The 14,013-nt window shown below is 36.5% G+C and overlaps 1 protein-coding gene across 3 annotated transcripts in view; it reads left to right on the plus strand.

Annotated features, from left to right (window-relative positions):
- The window catches only part of fnip1 (folliculin interacting protein 1), a 45,502-nt gene that overhangs the window by 7,821 nt on the left and 23,668 nt on the right, over positions 1-14,013 (plus strand). For 2 of the 3 annotated variants that reach the window (XM_073824735.1, XM_073824737.1), the window contains exons 2-6: positions 3,745-3,874; positions 8,973-9,104; positions 10,894-10,997; positions 11,077-11,151; positions 11,226-11,317. In XM_073824735.1, coding sequence (XP_073680836.1) covers positions 3,745-3,874; positions 8,973-9,104; positions 10,894-10,997; positions 11,077-11,151; positions 11,226-11,317 — 533 coding nt within the window. Of the gene's footprint in view, positions 1-907; positions 1,141-3,744; positions 3,875-8,972; positions 9,105-10,893; positions 10,998-11,076; positions 11,152-11,225; positions 11,318-14,013 lie in introns of those variants that run through there. The other variant, XM_073824736.1, reaches the window with a different exon arrangement.

Genomic DNA, 14,013 nt, shown 5'->3' on the forward strand with positions numbered 1-14,013 from the left:
AGTAAGTCTTTAAACCGTTCATTCAACTACACGTTCAAAAACGCTTATTTATTCAAAGAGAGACGTAATGAAACACGAAGTTGAAATCATTTTAACTTTAATCGCCACTTTTAAAGGCTCAGCTGACCAGCAGAGCATCGATGTTAAGATAGAGATTTCACTTTCCTTGGACATGACAAGCTAGTTTCACATACATACCTGACTCGGTCTGAAAGACAGACGCAGGTAATCGCACAAGCTCAGTCGATCTCTCTCTCATTCGCTGTCTGTTTAGGCTTGTTAAGTGCATATCTACTGAGCCTCATAATAGACACATTATGTTATCATTACTAACTTATTATTAATTTAATATTCAGCACACAGGCATTAAGTGAGAAGGGCAAATCCTTAGGAAAAAAGAAAACAGGCAAATATCGCGGTTGTTGCATTCCTCTGCGGTTATGCTTGTCAATAGCGCGGTATTGCGATATTGCGGTTATCGCGACAGCCCTAATCTGGTGTCTGACTAATTTTTTGTTTGACTCAATTTCAGTTATCGGTTTACTTGTTTTCTAATAATCGGTATCGGCATCTGCCTTGAAAAACGCATCGGTTACACCCATAGTTGTAAGGCTGGTTTAGTGACAGATGCTCTGAGTGGATGTGCCGTAGACCAACAGCTGTGCTCCTTCATAGACCAGATACTGAGCTTGTGCTATTATTGTCCACGCTGGACTCCTGCAGGCTCTGCTTGAGCGAGCTGACAGGAATGCGGCCTGGAAAATTTCCCACCGCATGCATTCAAAAACGACCCCAGTTAGCGGACAGGAAGTGCGTCACAGTCTGGATAGTTTCTTTATGTAACGGCCGCTCGCTCCCAACACGAGCAGATGCTGACCTCCTCTCGCAGGGAGTCTGGAGGGGACGGGTTAGCCTCTCTATGCCCACATCACACTCTCTTCAGTTTCACCGCGTCCAGCGGCGGGTCCGCATGTCTTTGACTGGCACTGTCCAGCTCGGCCTGGAGGTCACCTGACAGTCTCATGTTGTTTTGTGAATTTAGTTCATTGCTATTCTTAGCAGCGCTCTGTGCTGAGGAAGAGCGAGCCGCGGGCTGGGGAGGATGGGGAAGAGCAAGGGTACAAACGCTCTGATGCCCAGGTACCTGACAACCGCTTGCTTTCTGCCTGGATGTGGCTGCTGTAGTGACGGCGTGACTGTGTTTGTGTTGCCGTGTGAGTGAGAGGTTTTGTTGTAGGTTGTGTTCGTCCTCCTCGCTGTGAGCTGTAATGATGATCAGCTCTTATGTAACCTCCAGCAGATTGCGGTGAACAGCTTAAGGACTAGTTCTCATTCTGGAGCAGTGCATATAAGATCTCCGTGAAGATAATAGTCTAGGACTTGTTACCCTCTATGTCACCTGTCTCCGTCTGAAATGATCATATACACTGCCATTCAAAAGTTTGGGATCAGTAGGATTTGTAATGTTTTTTTTAAGTCTCATCAGAGCTGTATTCATTTGACCAAAATATAGAAAAACAGTAATATTGTGAAATTATACTGCAATTTAAAATACAGGATTTCTTTTTTTTAATATACATTAAAATATAATCTCTTTCTGTGATGCAAAGCTGAATTTTCAGCATCATTACGCCACTCTTCAGTGCAACATGATCCTTCAGAAATCATTCTAATTTGCTGATTTAACAATGTAAGAAACAGTGCAGGTTGATGTTTCTTTTTGGACCTGTGATGTTTTTAGGATTCTTTGATAAACAAAAAGGTAAAAGAAAACAGCATTTATTCAGAAAGGTTAAACAAAGATCGTAAACTAATAAAGAAAGAGAATGGACAAAATACAAGTCTTAGTTTGAGTCTTATTACAGATCAAGTAGACCAAAGACCAGTATTTTGAACCGTTATGAATGTCTGGTGTAAAAATGAAAATTTATGCAAAACTATGAATAACAAGGGCTCTGACTAGGGATTCATGATATTGGACTTTCCAGATATCCGATATGCCGATATTTTTCAATGCATTTTAGCCGATAACGAAAGCCAATACGAATATATTTGGAAACAACACCTAATCTCTTCTGTGCAGAAATTATAAGCAAATAATTTTTCATTTTGGTTAGTTTTTACCAAAATGTTTTTTAATGTGGTAGAATTCAATAAACAATAATGAAGTTATTTTATAATGATAGTACATTGAAGCTTTGAAAATAACTGTTAATAAACTGTATATCAATCGCTACACAAGACATATCAGCATAATTTTTCATATCGGGCTGATGCCAATATTTATATTTAAACAATTATTGTCCGATAATATTGTGCATCTGTTAATTACAGATCAAGTAGACCAATAACCAATATTTTGAACCTAAAAATATGTCTGGTGTAAAAATAAATATTAATATAAAAATTAAGCATAACAAGGGCTCTGACAAAAACTGTCATTAACACTTTATTTTACGGTCTCATAATTAGTTGCTTATTCGCATGCATATTACTAGACTACTAGCCATTTATTAGTACTAATTAGGGCATATATTAATGCCTTATTCTGCATCCCTAATCCTACCCGATACCTACTTATAATAATACTTTAATAACTTAACAACAAACTAATAAGCACCAAATTAGGAATTCATAGAGAGGTAAGTCATAGTTAATAGTAAATAAGTGTTCCCTATTCTAAAGTATTACCAAACTTTCTTTAAATGCTCTTAAATTTTTATTGGCAAATTGGTTTTGAAAATGACCGATACCGATAACCATAAAAATGCTTAATATCGGCACCGATAATCGGTCGACCCATAACTTAACAACCACTTAACAAACCTATTGGCCGATACAGACAACAATACAAAATGCTAAGTATTGGCTGGTAATTAACCATTACCATTAATTCAGTCAGTGTTGAATGATGGTTTTTGTATACATCAAAATGTTTCTGCCTTCACATGACGTGTACGAGAGAGCACTTGTAAATCCTGCTCTGATATAATGTCGTATAAGTTTTTCTGTGTTTATAATTACTGCAACCTAACCAGTTTTTGAGAAAATGTATTACTGCTATTGTTAAAATTACTGACACACCTGGGTGCAGTTTTCACTTTGTTCATATGATTTTAATCACTTATTTATTTGAGAAAAGGCACAACTCTAGGACCGAACAATATGAAGACGCCTCTGTGTAAAGTTGATTATTCTTCAACATTTCCAGTTATTTTAGTAATGTAAAATAAAAAGGTTTATCACAACAATGCTGTGGATGTATTATTTGCTGTACATCTGTGATATCTGCCATTGGCATTGAGTTGTTTTATTCTGGTTTAACACTAGGATGAAAGAAAAGTGAGTTTTTTTTTTCAGATCAGCTGTAGGGACTATGGTGGTGATTTGAGTTCTCAAGTTTTAAAGGGGATAGTTGTGCGTCATGTTGTCTTTGTGCGTAGCTTGTTTGTCTCAATTCCTGATGAAGGGGATGATGTGCTCCGTGTCTGGATGGCGAGTGAGTCTAGTGGTCAGGAATGTGACGAGTAAACAGCCGTGCGCTCTGGGCCTTTCTTCACCTGCCTTGACGCAGAGCACAGAAATAACTTGTGCCCATGCCATTCCTGCCCTCGCTGCCTTCATCCCACTCGAAATCCCTCACGTCCCCACGGGCCGCCGTTTGGGCCGCTGATGGCTGAAGGAAGCTTGTTAATTAAGTGTCAGTGTGTTTGTGGTGTTCACATTGGTGTCTGTGTCCCTCAGCTGGTCGTCGCCAGAACTGGAGCCCAGTCAGATCCGTCTCATCGTCTACCAGGACTGCGAGCGGCGCGGCAGGAACGTCCTCTTCGACTCGGACGCCAGAAAGAAGAGCACGGAAGATGCCCCGGTCACGGTGAGTGCTGTGTGAACCAGAGGCCTTATCTCCAGTAATAATAGCATCAGCTGACACTGAGTGTGTAAGCATTCTTTCACATTCACATGACTGAAGGCGTGTCAAGTTCTCTGTCACGTCTGCTAGTTGTTTGTCATTAGATGTCATGAGGCTGCGGGTGCAGCGCAGACACTGGTTCACCGGGAAACCAACATTTTCCACACCTGATATTGTCATATGACTGAGATGTGTAATGTGAAGGGAATTCTGATCTGTGTTTCCCCTTTGATAAAACAATCAGTCTGGATTGAATGAGATGAGAGGAAACTGAAAATGTTGCAAAAGTGACCAAGGTATATTTGTAGCAATAGCCAAAAATAAATTGTATGGGTCAAACTGATACATTTTTCTTTAATGCCTAAAAATCATTAGGATATTAAGTAAAGATGATGTTCCATGAAGATATTTTGTACATTTACTACTGTAAATGTATCAAAACCAAATTTTTAATAAGTAATATGCATTGCTAAGAACTTCATTTTGACATCTTTAAAGGAGATTTTTTTAATATTTAGTTTTTTTTTTTTTTTTTGCACCATCAGATTCTAGTTTTTCAAATAGTTGCATCTCGGAACAAATATTGTCCCATCCTAACAAAAATCATTGCCAAAAATCATTAGGATATTAAGTAAAGATGATGTTCCATGAAGATATTTTGTACATTTCCTACTTTAAATGTATCAACTTAATTTTTAATTAGTTATATGCATTGCTAAGAACTTCATTTAAACAACTTTAAAGGCGATTTTCTTAATATTTAGATTTTTTTTTTTTTTTGCACCCTCAGATTCTAGATTTTCAAATAGTTGCATCTCGGACCAAATATTGTCCTATCTTAACAAAAATCATTAGGACTTAAGTAAAAATGATGTTCAATGAAGATATTTGGTACATTTCCAAACTTAAATGTACCAAAATTTTTGATTAGTATTAGTACTTTTTATTAGTAATGTGCATTGCTAAGAACTTCATTTGGACAACTTTAAAGGTGATTTTCTCAATATTTAGGTTTTTTTGCACCCTCAGATTCTAGATTTTCAAATAGTTGCATCTCAGACCAAATATTGTCCTATCCTATGTATCAAAACTTAATTTCTGATTAGTAATATGCATTGCTAAGAACTTCATTTGGACATCATTAAAGGCGATTTTCTTAATATATATATATATATAATTATTATTATTTATTTATTTTTGCACCCTCAAATTTGAGTTTTTCAAATAGTGGCTTCTCAGACCAAATATTTTCCTATTTTAACAAAAATCATTTCCAAAAATCATTAGGATTTTAATAAAAATTATGTTCAATGAAGATATTTTGTACATTTCCAAACGTAAATGTATCAAATTTATTTTTGATTAGTAATATGCATTGCTAAGAACTTTATTTGGGCAATTTTACAGGCGATTTTCTTTATATTTAGTTTGTTTTGCACCCACAGATTTTTGATTTTCAAACAGTTGCATCTCAGACCAAATATTGTCATATCCTAACAAACTGTACATCAGATGATGTATAAAACCTAATTTAGAAAAAATGACACTTATGACTGGTTTTGGGGTCCTTGGTCACAAATGGGTCTTAAATCAGAGCAGGAAGTCATGAATTCATAACATCATGGTATTAAATGTTGCACACGCTCTAAAAATGAATGGCTTTCTCAGTATTTGTCTTGTTTCACAACCTCCTTGAGAAGGAAAATTAACATATAAAGTCTTGTTTTCTGAGAAGTAAAAAAAAGGGCTTTATGCTTAAAACAAGAACAGTATCTGTCATAGGGAAGGTTGTTTTTTAAGAGTCCATTGGCAGATATTTGTGACCCTGGACCACAAAACCAGTCGTAAGGGTCATTTTTTGAAATTGAGATTTATACATCTTATACAGCTTTCCTTTTATGTATGGTTTGTTAGGAATGGACAATATTTGTCTGAGGTGTTTGAAAATCTGGAATCTGAGGGTGCAAAAAAATGAAAATATTGAGAAAATCACCTTTATAGTTTAAATGAAGTTCTTAGCAATGCAGATTACTAATCAAAAATGAAGTTTTGATATCTTTACGGTAGGAAATGTACAGAATGTTTGTAGAACATGATTTTGACTTAATATCCTAATGATTTGTGGCATAGAAGCAAAAACAATAATTTTGATCCATACAATGTATTTTTGGCTATTGCTGCAAATATACTACTTAAGACTAGTTTGGTCCAGGGTCACATTTGTTTCTTGTTTTAGTCATAAGATCACTTAATTTTGCTTTTCAACGAAAATGCATCTTTAGACATTTGGAAAACGAGACCAAAATAAAGAGGAAGAACTTTTTTTTTTTTTTTTTTTTTTTGCAGTGTGATCATAAGGTACAGTAAAAGTTATTTCCTTATTCTAGTGTTAAAGAAGCCTTAAGCTATTTTTTTTACCTTCAAACTAAAGCGTCATGAAATTTAACTCTGTGTCATGACTGATTGTTCCAAATGGTACGGCATAATAAATAAGTTAGCCCTGGATCATTCATTCGTTTACTTAACCTTTGATATTTACCAGTCAGTTCAGTATGGCTTTGACCTGAAACCTGCCAAATCAAAACACACACGGCTTGCCACGTGTGAAAAATGTTTCTGTGGTTGGATGATGCTTAAAAACTCTCATAAAAGAAAAACATGTTGCAGGTTCACTAACATGTACTGCAGGTTGGTGTGCAATGCAGCCAGATGAATAATAAACAGCCTGTCTAATGTGTTCGGGTGAGGCTCTGGAGATCGCTGATATGGAGCCGAGCTGCGGCTGCAATCACATGACGCTTTTGGCAGAGGATATTGTTTCACTAGAGAGAGGGAGAGACAGAGCGTCATTGACTGAGAGCAGAAGAGAGGGAGTAAGCAAACGGCCCTGCTCACGAGTTGTTAAGGAAGTCATATGACGGTCTCACATGCTCGAGTTCCTTTGTGCTCTTCACAGAGCAGGACGAGACTCAACATGAGCCATTAGAGACACTGAGCCTGGCACGCACAGCCAAAACACTCATTAACTCGGGCCTATTCCTCATCCGGACGAGTGCTGGACCTCTCAAGTAACACTTCATAGAGAAGGGATTTGCTCTTTAGTGAATTATAACAAGGGTTGTTGAAGTCAAAGGCATGCAAGAAAAAGTGTTTATGTGCATACTTGGCTATTTAGAGATTCATATCTCTATTAAATCCATGCAAAGAAACTTTTAAAGTTTCAAAATGTTCATAAAGACATTGTAAAAGTAATCCATGTGATTTCAAGTATGCTGGAGAGATGCATGATGATTAGATTTTATTTAGTCTTTTATGCACTTAAGTATTGACACGCATCAAATATGGAAAACAGAAGTGCGTCAAGCAAACGCAACTGACCTTTTTGATCATTATTTATATGTAGGACACAATCACTTTATATGATCTCAGATCTCATTTATGCTTTTGTTCACAAGATTTGGATAAAAAGGTTCTGTTCGTATGGATGAAACTTTTTAAGGCGAGACACTGCAGGTGAATAGGGTAAAAAAAAAAACCTAATAGTTATCATCTTATTTCCTCAGTTGATTGATTACATTGATAATTGCAAAACAAATTTGTATTACGTTTTCTAAAATGTTAGGTTTTCATATGGGGCATAATTTAATGAAATATGCACTAATTTGCATACATTTCTAGTACAAAAATCTAAATACTGGATGAAGTCAGTTTCAAAATTCTTAATTTTATTTATTTATTTTTTTTGACATTTTAGAGTCATGTATTTACAGAAGAAATTTTGGGTATCTCATTTTGTCACTTGTGTATATATATAAATAAAGAACAGGCAGAAAATGATGTTTTTTACATTTTTGGGGGAATAAAATGTATAAAATCAAGCAAATTATAAATGAACAAATCCCTCTGTAAAAACCTTCAGAATACAGACTAAAATAATAATGTAAAGTTTAGTGTGTGTGGGTGCTACTGTAGGGAAAAAAACTCATTTTGAGGACACCTCTTTTAAAAATATGCGTTGTAATTGAAATCTATTGACACAAATAAATAAAGTGCTATAAAAGAAACACTTAACGGTATCTTTTAGATGTTTTCTTTTCACTAGTCTGAGTTTATGAAACACCAAAAAGCACAAAATCTTCTGACAGGTGCATGAAAAAAGCGTTGCAGTATCTCTCCTTAAAGCGCTTGGACCGAAATATCTAAACAGAAATACATTTCTGTGTGTTTGGAACGACATGAAGATGCGTAAGTGATTATTCATTCTTGCGTGAGCTAATTTAATAACTGCTCTGGATTCAGTGAACAAGTTATTGGACCGATTCAGATGCATTTGAGAGTCATTTTGAATGATTCATTTGAAAAAACGACTTCTACACAAGAGTCATGAATCATATGAATAGCTTTCTGAGTATTTGCCTGGTTTCACATCCTCCTTAAAGCAAGATACATTTACTTGAGAAGCAAAATGAACACATGAAGTCTTGTTTTCTGAGAAAACAAAAAACAAAAAAACAACTGTCTGTAGGAAATGGAAGTTTGTTTTCCCTTTCAATTAAGTTGATTTTTCTGAGTACATTGGCAGATATTTGTGACCCTGGACATAGGATAGGACACAGAGGTACAACTGTTGGAAAATCTGTAATCTGGTGCAAAAAACCCTGAAATATTTAAAGTGTTCAAATGAAGTACTTAGCCATGCATATTACTAATTAAAAATTAAGTTTTGATATAGTAGGAAATTTACAAAATATCTTCATTAAACATTGAAAATATCTTCATGCAACAGCTCTCGCTGTTTGTTTTTGCTTGTTCACTTGCTGGTGCTTTGCTGTAGTGTCTCATTTAATTCAGGCTCTCCTCTCATGCCTTTTAAAGCCGATCAATGACAATTGATTGACCTTTAACTGTTTAAAACTGCCTACGCTTTTGTGTGCTCCTGCATGCACACTCCAGACAAACATCTTAAATTTCTTTTTTTGCAGAGCTTTTTTGAACCGGTGTGTTTCTCAGGTTTAGTGACTGCGTTCATGGGTTGTTGAATTTGTCCGTGTGATGTTTGCAGAGGGTGTGCGGAGAGGCACAGGCGAAGATGTTTGGGAAGTGCTGTCAGCTGAGGCCTACGGGAGGCAGCTCCAGTTCCCTGGACAGCAGCTCATCCTGCACCTCCGAGCCCAAAGAACAAAACCGCTTCCAAGTGAGTCCCGTCACAAGCCTTTGCTTTCTTTCTTCATCTTTCTTTGCAGTTATCCGTTCACAGCAATGAGACAGACATTTGACAACTAAAATTGAATGCATTTGCATGCACTGAATGCAAATATGCATCATCTTGTATGCCCTTTTTAGACTTCTAGTCTTTTAATTTACTTACTGCTAACTAACTAACAATAGTTTTTTTGTTTTTGTTGTATTCTATCTATCTATTTTTAGGCCTCTAACACTAGCTTGCTTTTTCTTTATCTTTTATTTTCTATCTATTTTCATTTTTATTTATTATATAATTAAAAAAAACCTTGATACATGTACTGCATTATTCTAAATGAGACTTGTCATAGTTCTTGCATGTTATTGCTCTTTTGTTGATTTTGATTGCTTCCTTTGTCCTCTTTTGTAAGTCACTTTGGATAAAAGCATCTGCAAAATGTCTAAATATAAATGTAAATGTATGAATCACCAGTGTGTTTCTCGGAAATGCTCAACAATTCCCCTGTGGCGTTGTTTGAAAACAGAGCAAAAACAGATTGGCAATAGTGTGTCTAAAATATTATTCACTTAATATTAACTTGATGATTATTGATCTGCTCCATAAAATCAATACCTTTTGGGATAGTAATAATATTTGGGAAAAACATTGCTAAACTACACAATTTAGAAAGATGTACAGTGCATTGCAAAAGTATTCATACCCCTTCATTTTTTCACGTTTTGTTGCAGCATTATGTTAAACTGCTTTAAATTAGTTTTTCCCCACTTCAATTAACACTCCACACACCATAATAATGGCAAAGCAAAAACCAGATTTGCAAATTTGCAAACAAATTTATTAAAAATAAAACACTGAAATAAGTACATTGCATAAGTATTCATACCCTTAACTCAGTCCATAGTTGAAGCACCTTTACAGCCTCAAGTCTTTTTGGGTCTGATGTGACAAGCTTTGCACATCTGCATTTGGCAATTATCTGCCATTCTTTGCCTCACCTTTTCACCTCTCCATCTCTGTCAGCTTGGACATTTTCTAGAGTCCTAGTTGTTCCAATCGTCTTCCATTATGGAGAATGCTTCTGTCAACCTTCAGTGCAGCAGATTTGTTTCTGAACTCTTCCTTAGATCATTGCCTTAACGCAAGTCTGTCACTGAGCTCTACAGGCAGTTATCTTGACCTCAGGACTTGGTTTTTGCTCTGATGTGCATTTTCAGCTGTTAGACGTTTTCTGAGAGGTGTGTGCCTTTCTAAATCATACTCATTCAAATGAATTTGCCACAGTTTAACTCCACTCCAAGTGTAGTAACATCTAGATGCAAAATGAATGCTCCTGAGCTAAATTTCGAGTGTCCCAGAAAATACTTATGCAACTGGATCTTTTCAGTTTTTTATTTCTAATGAATTTGCAAAGTTGTTACAAACCTGTTTTGTGCTTTGTCATTATGGTGTATGAGATGTAGATTGATGTGGAAAAAAACTAATATAAAGCAGTTTAACATAATTCTGCAACAAAACAAAATGTGAAAAAAATGAAGTGGTATGAATACTTTTGCAATTTTTATGCCTTCATATCTTGAATTCTGTATCATTCCAACTGCGTTCTACTCTTCTGCATCAGGCAGTGAAAGTGTGTTCTTAAGACATGCTTATGTTTGGTCATCTCTCACATCGTTAAACCAACAATTACAGTGTTACTGTAGAAGATACACATCACACACCTCTGTGTGCTAGTCCTGCAGATTTAAACCTGTATGCTTTGCTCTTTCATTCTTTGTGTCAGGGCTCCTCGCGGTGCTCATCAGACGCTAACATGCTCGGAGAGATGATGTTCGGCTCGGTGGCCATGAGCTACAAAGGCTCAACGCTGAAGATCCACCAGATAAGGTGAGACTGTGCAGATATCAAGCTGATGGCTTGTGTTTGATGAACAGTCTGTGCTGATCAATTGCGTGTTTGTTCGCAGATCTCCTCCGCAGCTGATGCTTAGTAAAGTGTTTACAGCGAGAACAGGTGGCAGCGTCTACGGCAGCCTGAACACGTAAGCCGAACACACATTCAGCGGCACGTTCGCTCTGGTGCATTGTCTTATTTCTCCTCTTAATTACTTGACAGACTGCAGGACAGTTTAGAGTTCATCAATCAGGACTCCGGCGCGCTCCGACCAGAGCAAAACACAGTCGCCAATGGATTTCTGGGCAGCATAGGTAACGCAACATCCTCTGTACCTCAACCTAAACTTACTGTACATTCATTTTCAATACACCTACTTTTGCCAAATCCATCCTTGGAAGACGTTTGCAGTTTCAGCAGTCAAAAACATTTGTTACACAGTTTCACGTTTTATGATCTCAGTGCTCTCCCAAGTTTTCTTCTGTGTCTGTTGTTCTCCTTTCTGCACAAGTTTTCTATGAAACCATCACATTGCTGTTGTAAACATTGTGATTATGTGTTTAAGGACTCATTGAGAACATGTCCAGGTCATAGTTCTTTCTTTAGATTTTGGCATTTTACTGTGCATAAATAAACGGTTTAACCCAAACTTAGTTAAGATTTATACATGTCTCAAAGCTGAATAAATAAGCTTTCCATTGTTGTATGGTTCGTTAGGATACAAATCTGCAATCTGAGGTTGCATAAAAAATCTAAATATTGAGAAAATCGCCTTTAAAAATGCATATTACTAATCAAAAAAGTTTTGATATATTTACACTAGGAAAAGTACAAAATATAAAATAATTTTGACCCATACAATGTATTGTTGGCTATTTCTACAAATATTACCTGTACAGTCGTGGCCAAAAGTTTTGAGAATTACATAAATATTGGAAATTGGAAAAGTTGCTGCTTAAGTTTTTATAATAGCAATTTGCATATACTCCAGAATATTATGAAGAGTGATCAGATGAATTGCATAGTCCTTCTTTGCCATGAAAATGAACTTAATCCCGAAAAAAAACTTTCCACTGCATTTCATTGCTGTCATTAAAGGACCTGCTGAGATCATTTCAGTAATCGTCTTGTTGACTCAGGTGAGAATGTTGATGAGCACAAGGCTGGAGATCATTATGTCAGGCTGATTGGGTTAGAATGGCAGACTTGACATGTTAAAAGGAGGGTGATGCTTGAAATAATTTTTTTTCCATTGTTAACCATGGTGACCGGCAAAGAAACGCGTTCAGCCATCATTGCGTTGCATAAAAATGGCTTCACATGGAAAGGATATTGTGGCTACTAAGATTGCACCTAAATCAACAATTTATAGGATCATCAAGAACTTCAAGGAAAGAGGTTCAATTCTTGTTAAGAAGGCTTCAGGGCGTCCAAGAAAGTCCAGCAAGCGCCAGGATCGTCTCCTAAAAAGGATTCAGCTGCGGGATCGGAGTGCCACCAGTGCAGAGCTTGCTCAGGAATGGCAGCAGGCAGGTGTGAGCGCATCTGAACACACAGTGAGGCCAAGACTTTTGGAAGATGGCCTGGTGTCAAGAAGGGCAGCAAAGAAGCCACTTCTCTCCAAAAAAAACATCAGGGACAGATTGATCTTCTGCAAAAAGTATGGCGAATGGACTGCTGAGGACTGGGGCAAAGTCATATTCTCTGATGAAGCCTCTTTCCGATTGTTTGGGGCATCTGGAAAAAGGCTTGTCCGGAGAAGAAAAGGTGAGCGCTACCATCAGTCCTGTGTCATGCCAACAGTAAAGCATCCTGAGACCATTCATGTGTGGGGTTGCTTCTCATCCAAAGGAATGGGATCACTCACAATTTTGCCCAAAAACACAGCCATGAATAAAGAATGGTACCAAAACACCCTCCAACAGCAACTTCTTCCAACAATCCAACAACAGTTTGGTGAAGAACAATGCATTTTCCAGCACGATGGAGCACCGTGCCATAAGGCAAAAGTGATGACTAAGTGGCTCGGGGACCAAAATGTTGAAATTTTGGGTCCATGGCCTGGAAACTCCCCAGATCTTAATCCCATTGAGAACTTGTGATCAATCCTCAAGAGGCGGGTGGACAAACAAAAACCCACTAATTCTGACAAACTCCAAGAAGTGATTATGAAAGAATGGGTTGCTGTCAGTCAGGATTTGGCCCAGAAGTTGATTGAGAGCATGCCCAGTCCAATTGCAGAGGTCCTGAAAAAGAAGGGCCAACACTGCAAATACTGACTCTTTGCATAAATGTCATGTAATTGTCGATAAAAGCCTTTGAAACGTATGAAGTGCTTGTAATTATATTTCAGTACATCACAGAAACAACTGAAACAAAGATCTAAAAGCAGTTTAGCAGCAAACTTTGTGAAAACTAATATTTGTGTCATTCTCAAAACTTTTGGCCAAGGGTCACAAATATGTTGGATTATCAAACACTATAATTTAGTAAATAAACAAATGAAATATAAACAAAGTTTATATTGCAAAAATTATGCATTTTGATGTTATAGGAAAAAAGGTTGTTTATGAATAAATGCATAGAATATTTATTTTGTATTTATGCTAATTTGTTTTAAGTATAAAATTAAGATGTTTTTCTCTTATATTACACAAATGATGTAGACACATCCTCTGGTTAGCTTATGGAGCTTATTACAGTAATGAGAGAAAATGTGATTCATTGTCGTAGTTCAATACAAGAAATCCAAATGTAAATTTTGGTTTTAGGAACTATGACCAGCACATGTTTTTTTTTCTGTTACTTACCCTAGTGAAAAATAAATATACTAAAATGTATTTAAAATGCATTTATTTCTTGCCAAGTATAGTACAAATACACATTATGTACTTAATAAAAATACCCTGCAGTTGTACTTTTAGTATACTAAACTAGTCTGGTGAATTGAAACAACTAATTTTGTACTTGTAATTGTGCAATTTAATTGTGTGGAAGTAGTGCTAAAGTC

Source organism: Garra rufa, chromosome 19 (assembly GCF_049309525.1).
Source record: "Garra rufa chromosome 19, GarRuf1.0, whole genome shotgun sequence".
NCBI lineage: Eukaryota > Metazoa > Chordata > Actinopteri > Cypriniformes > Cyprinidae > Garra > Garra rufa.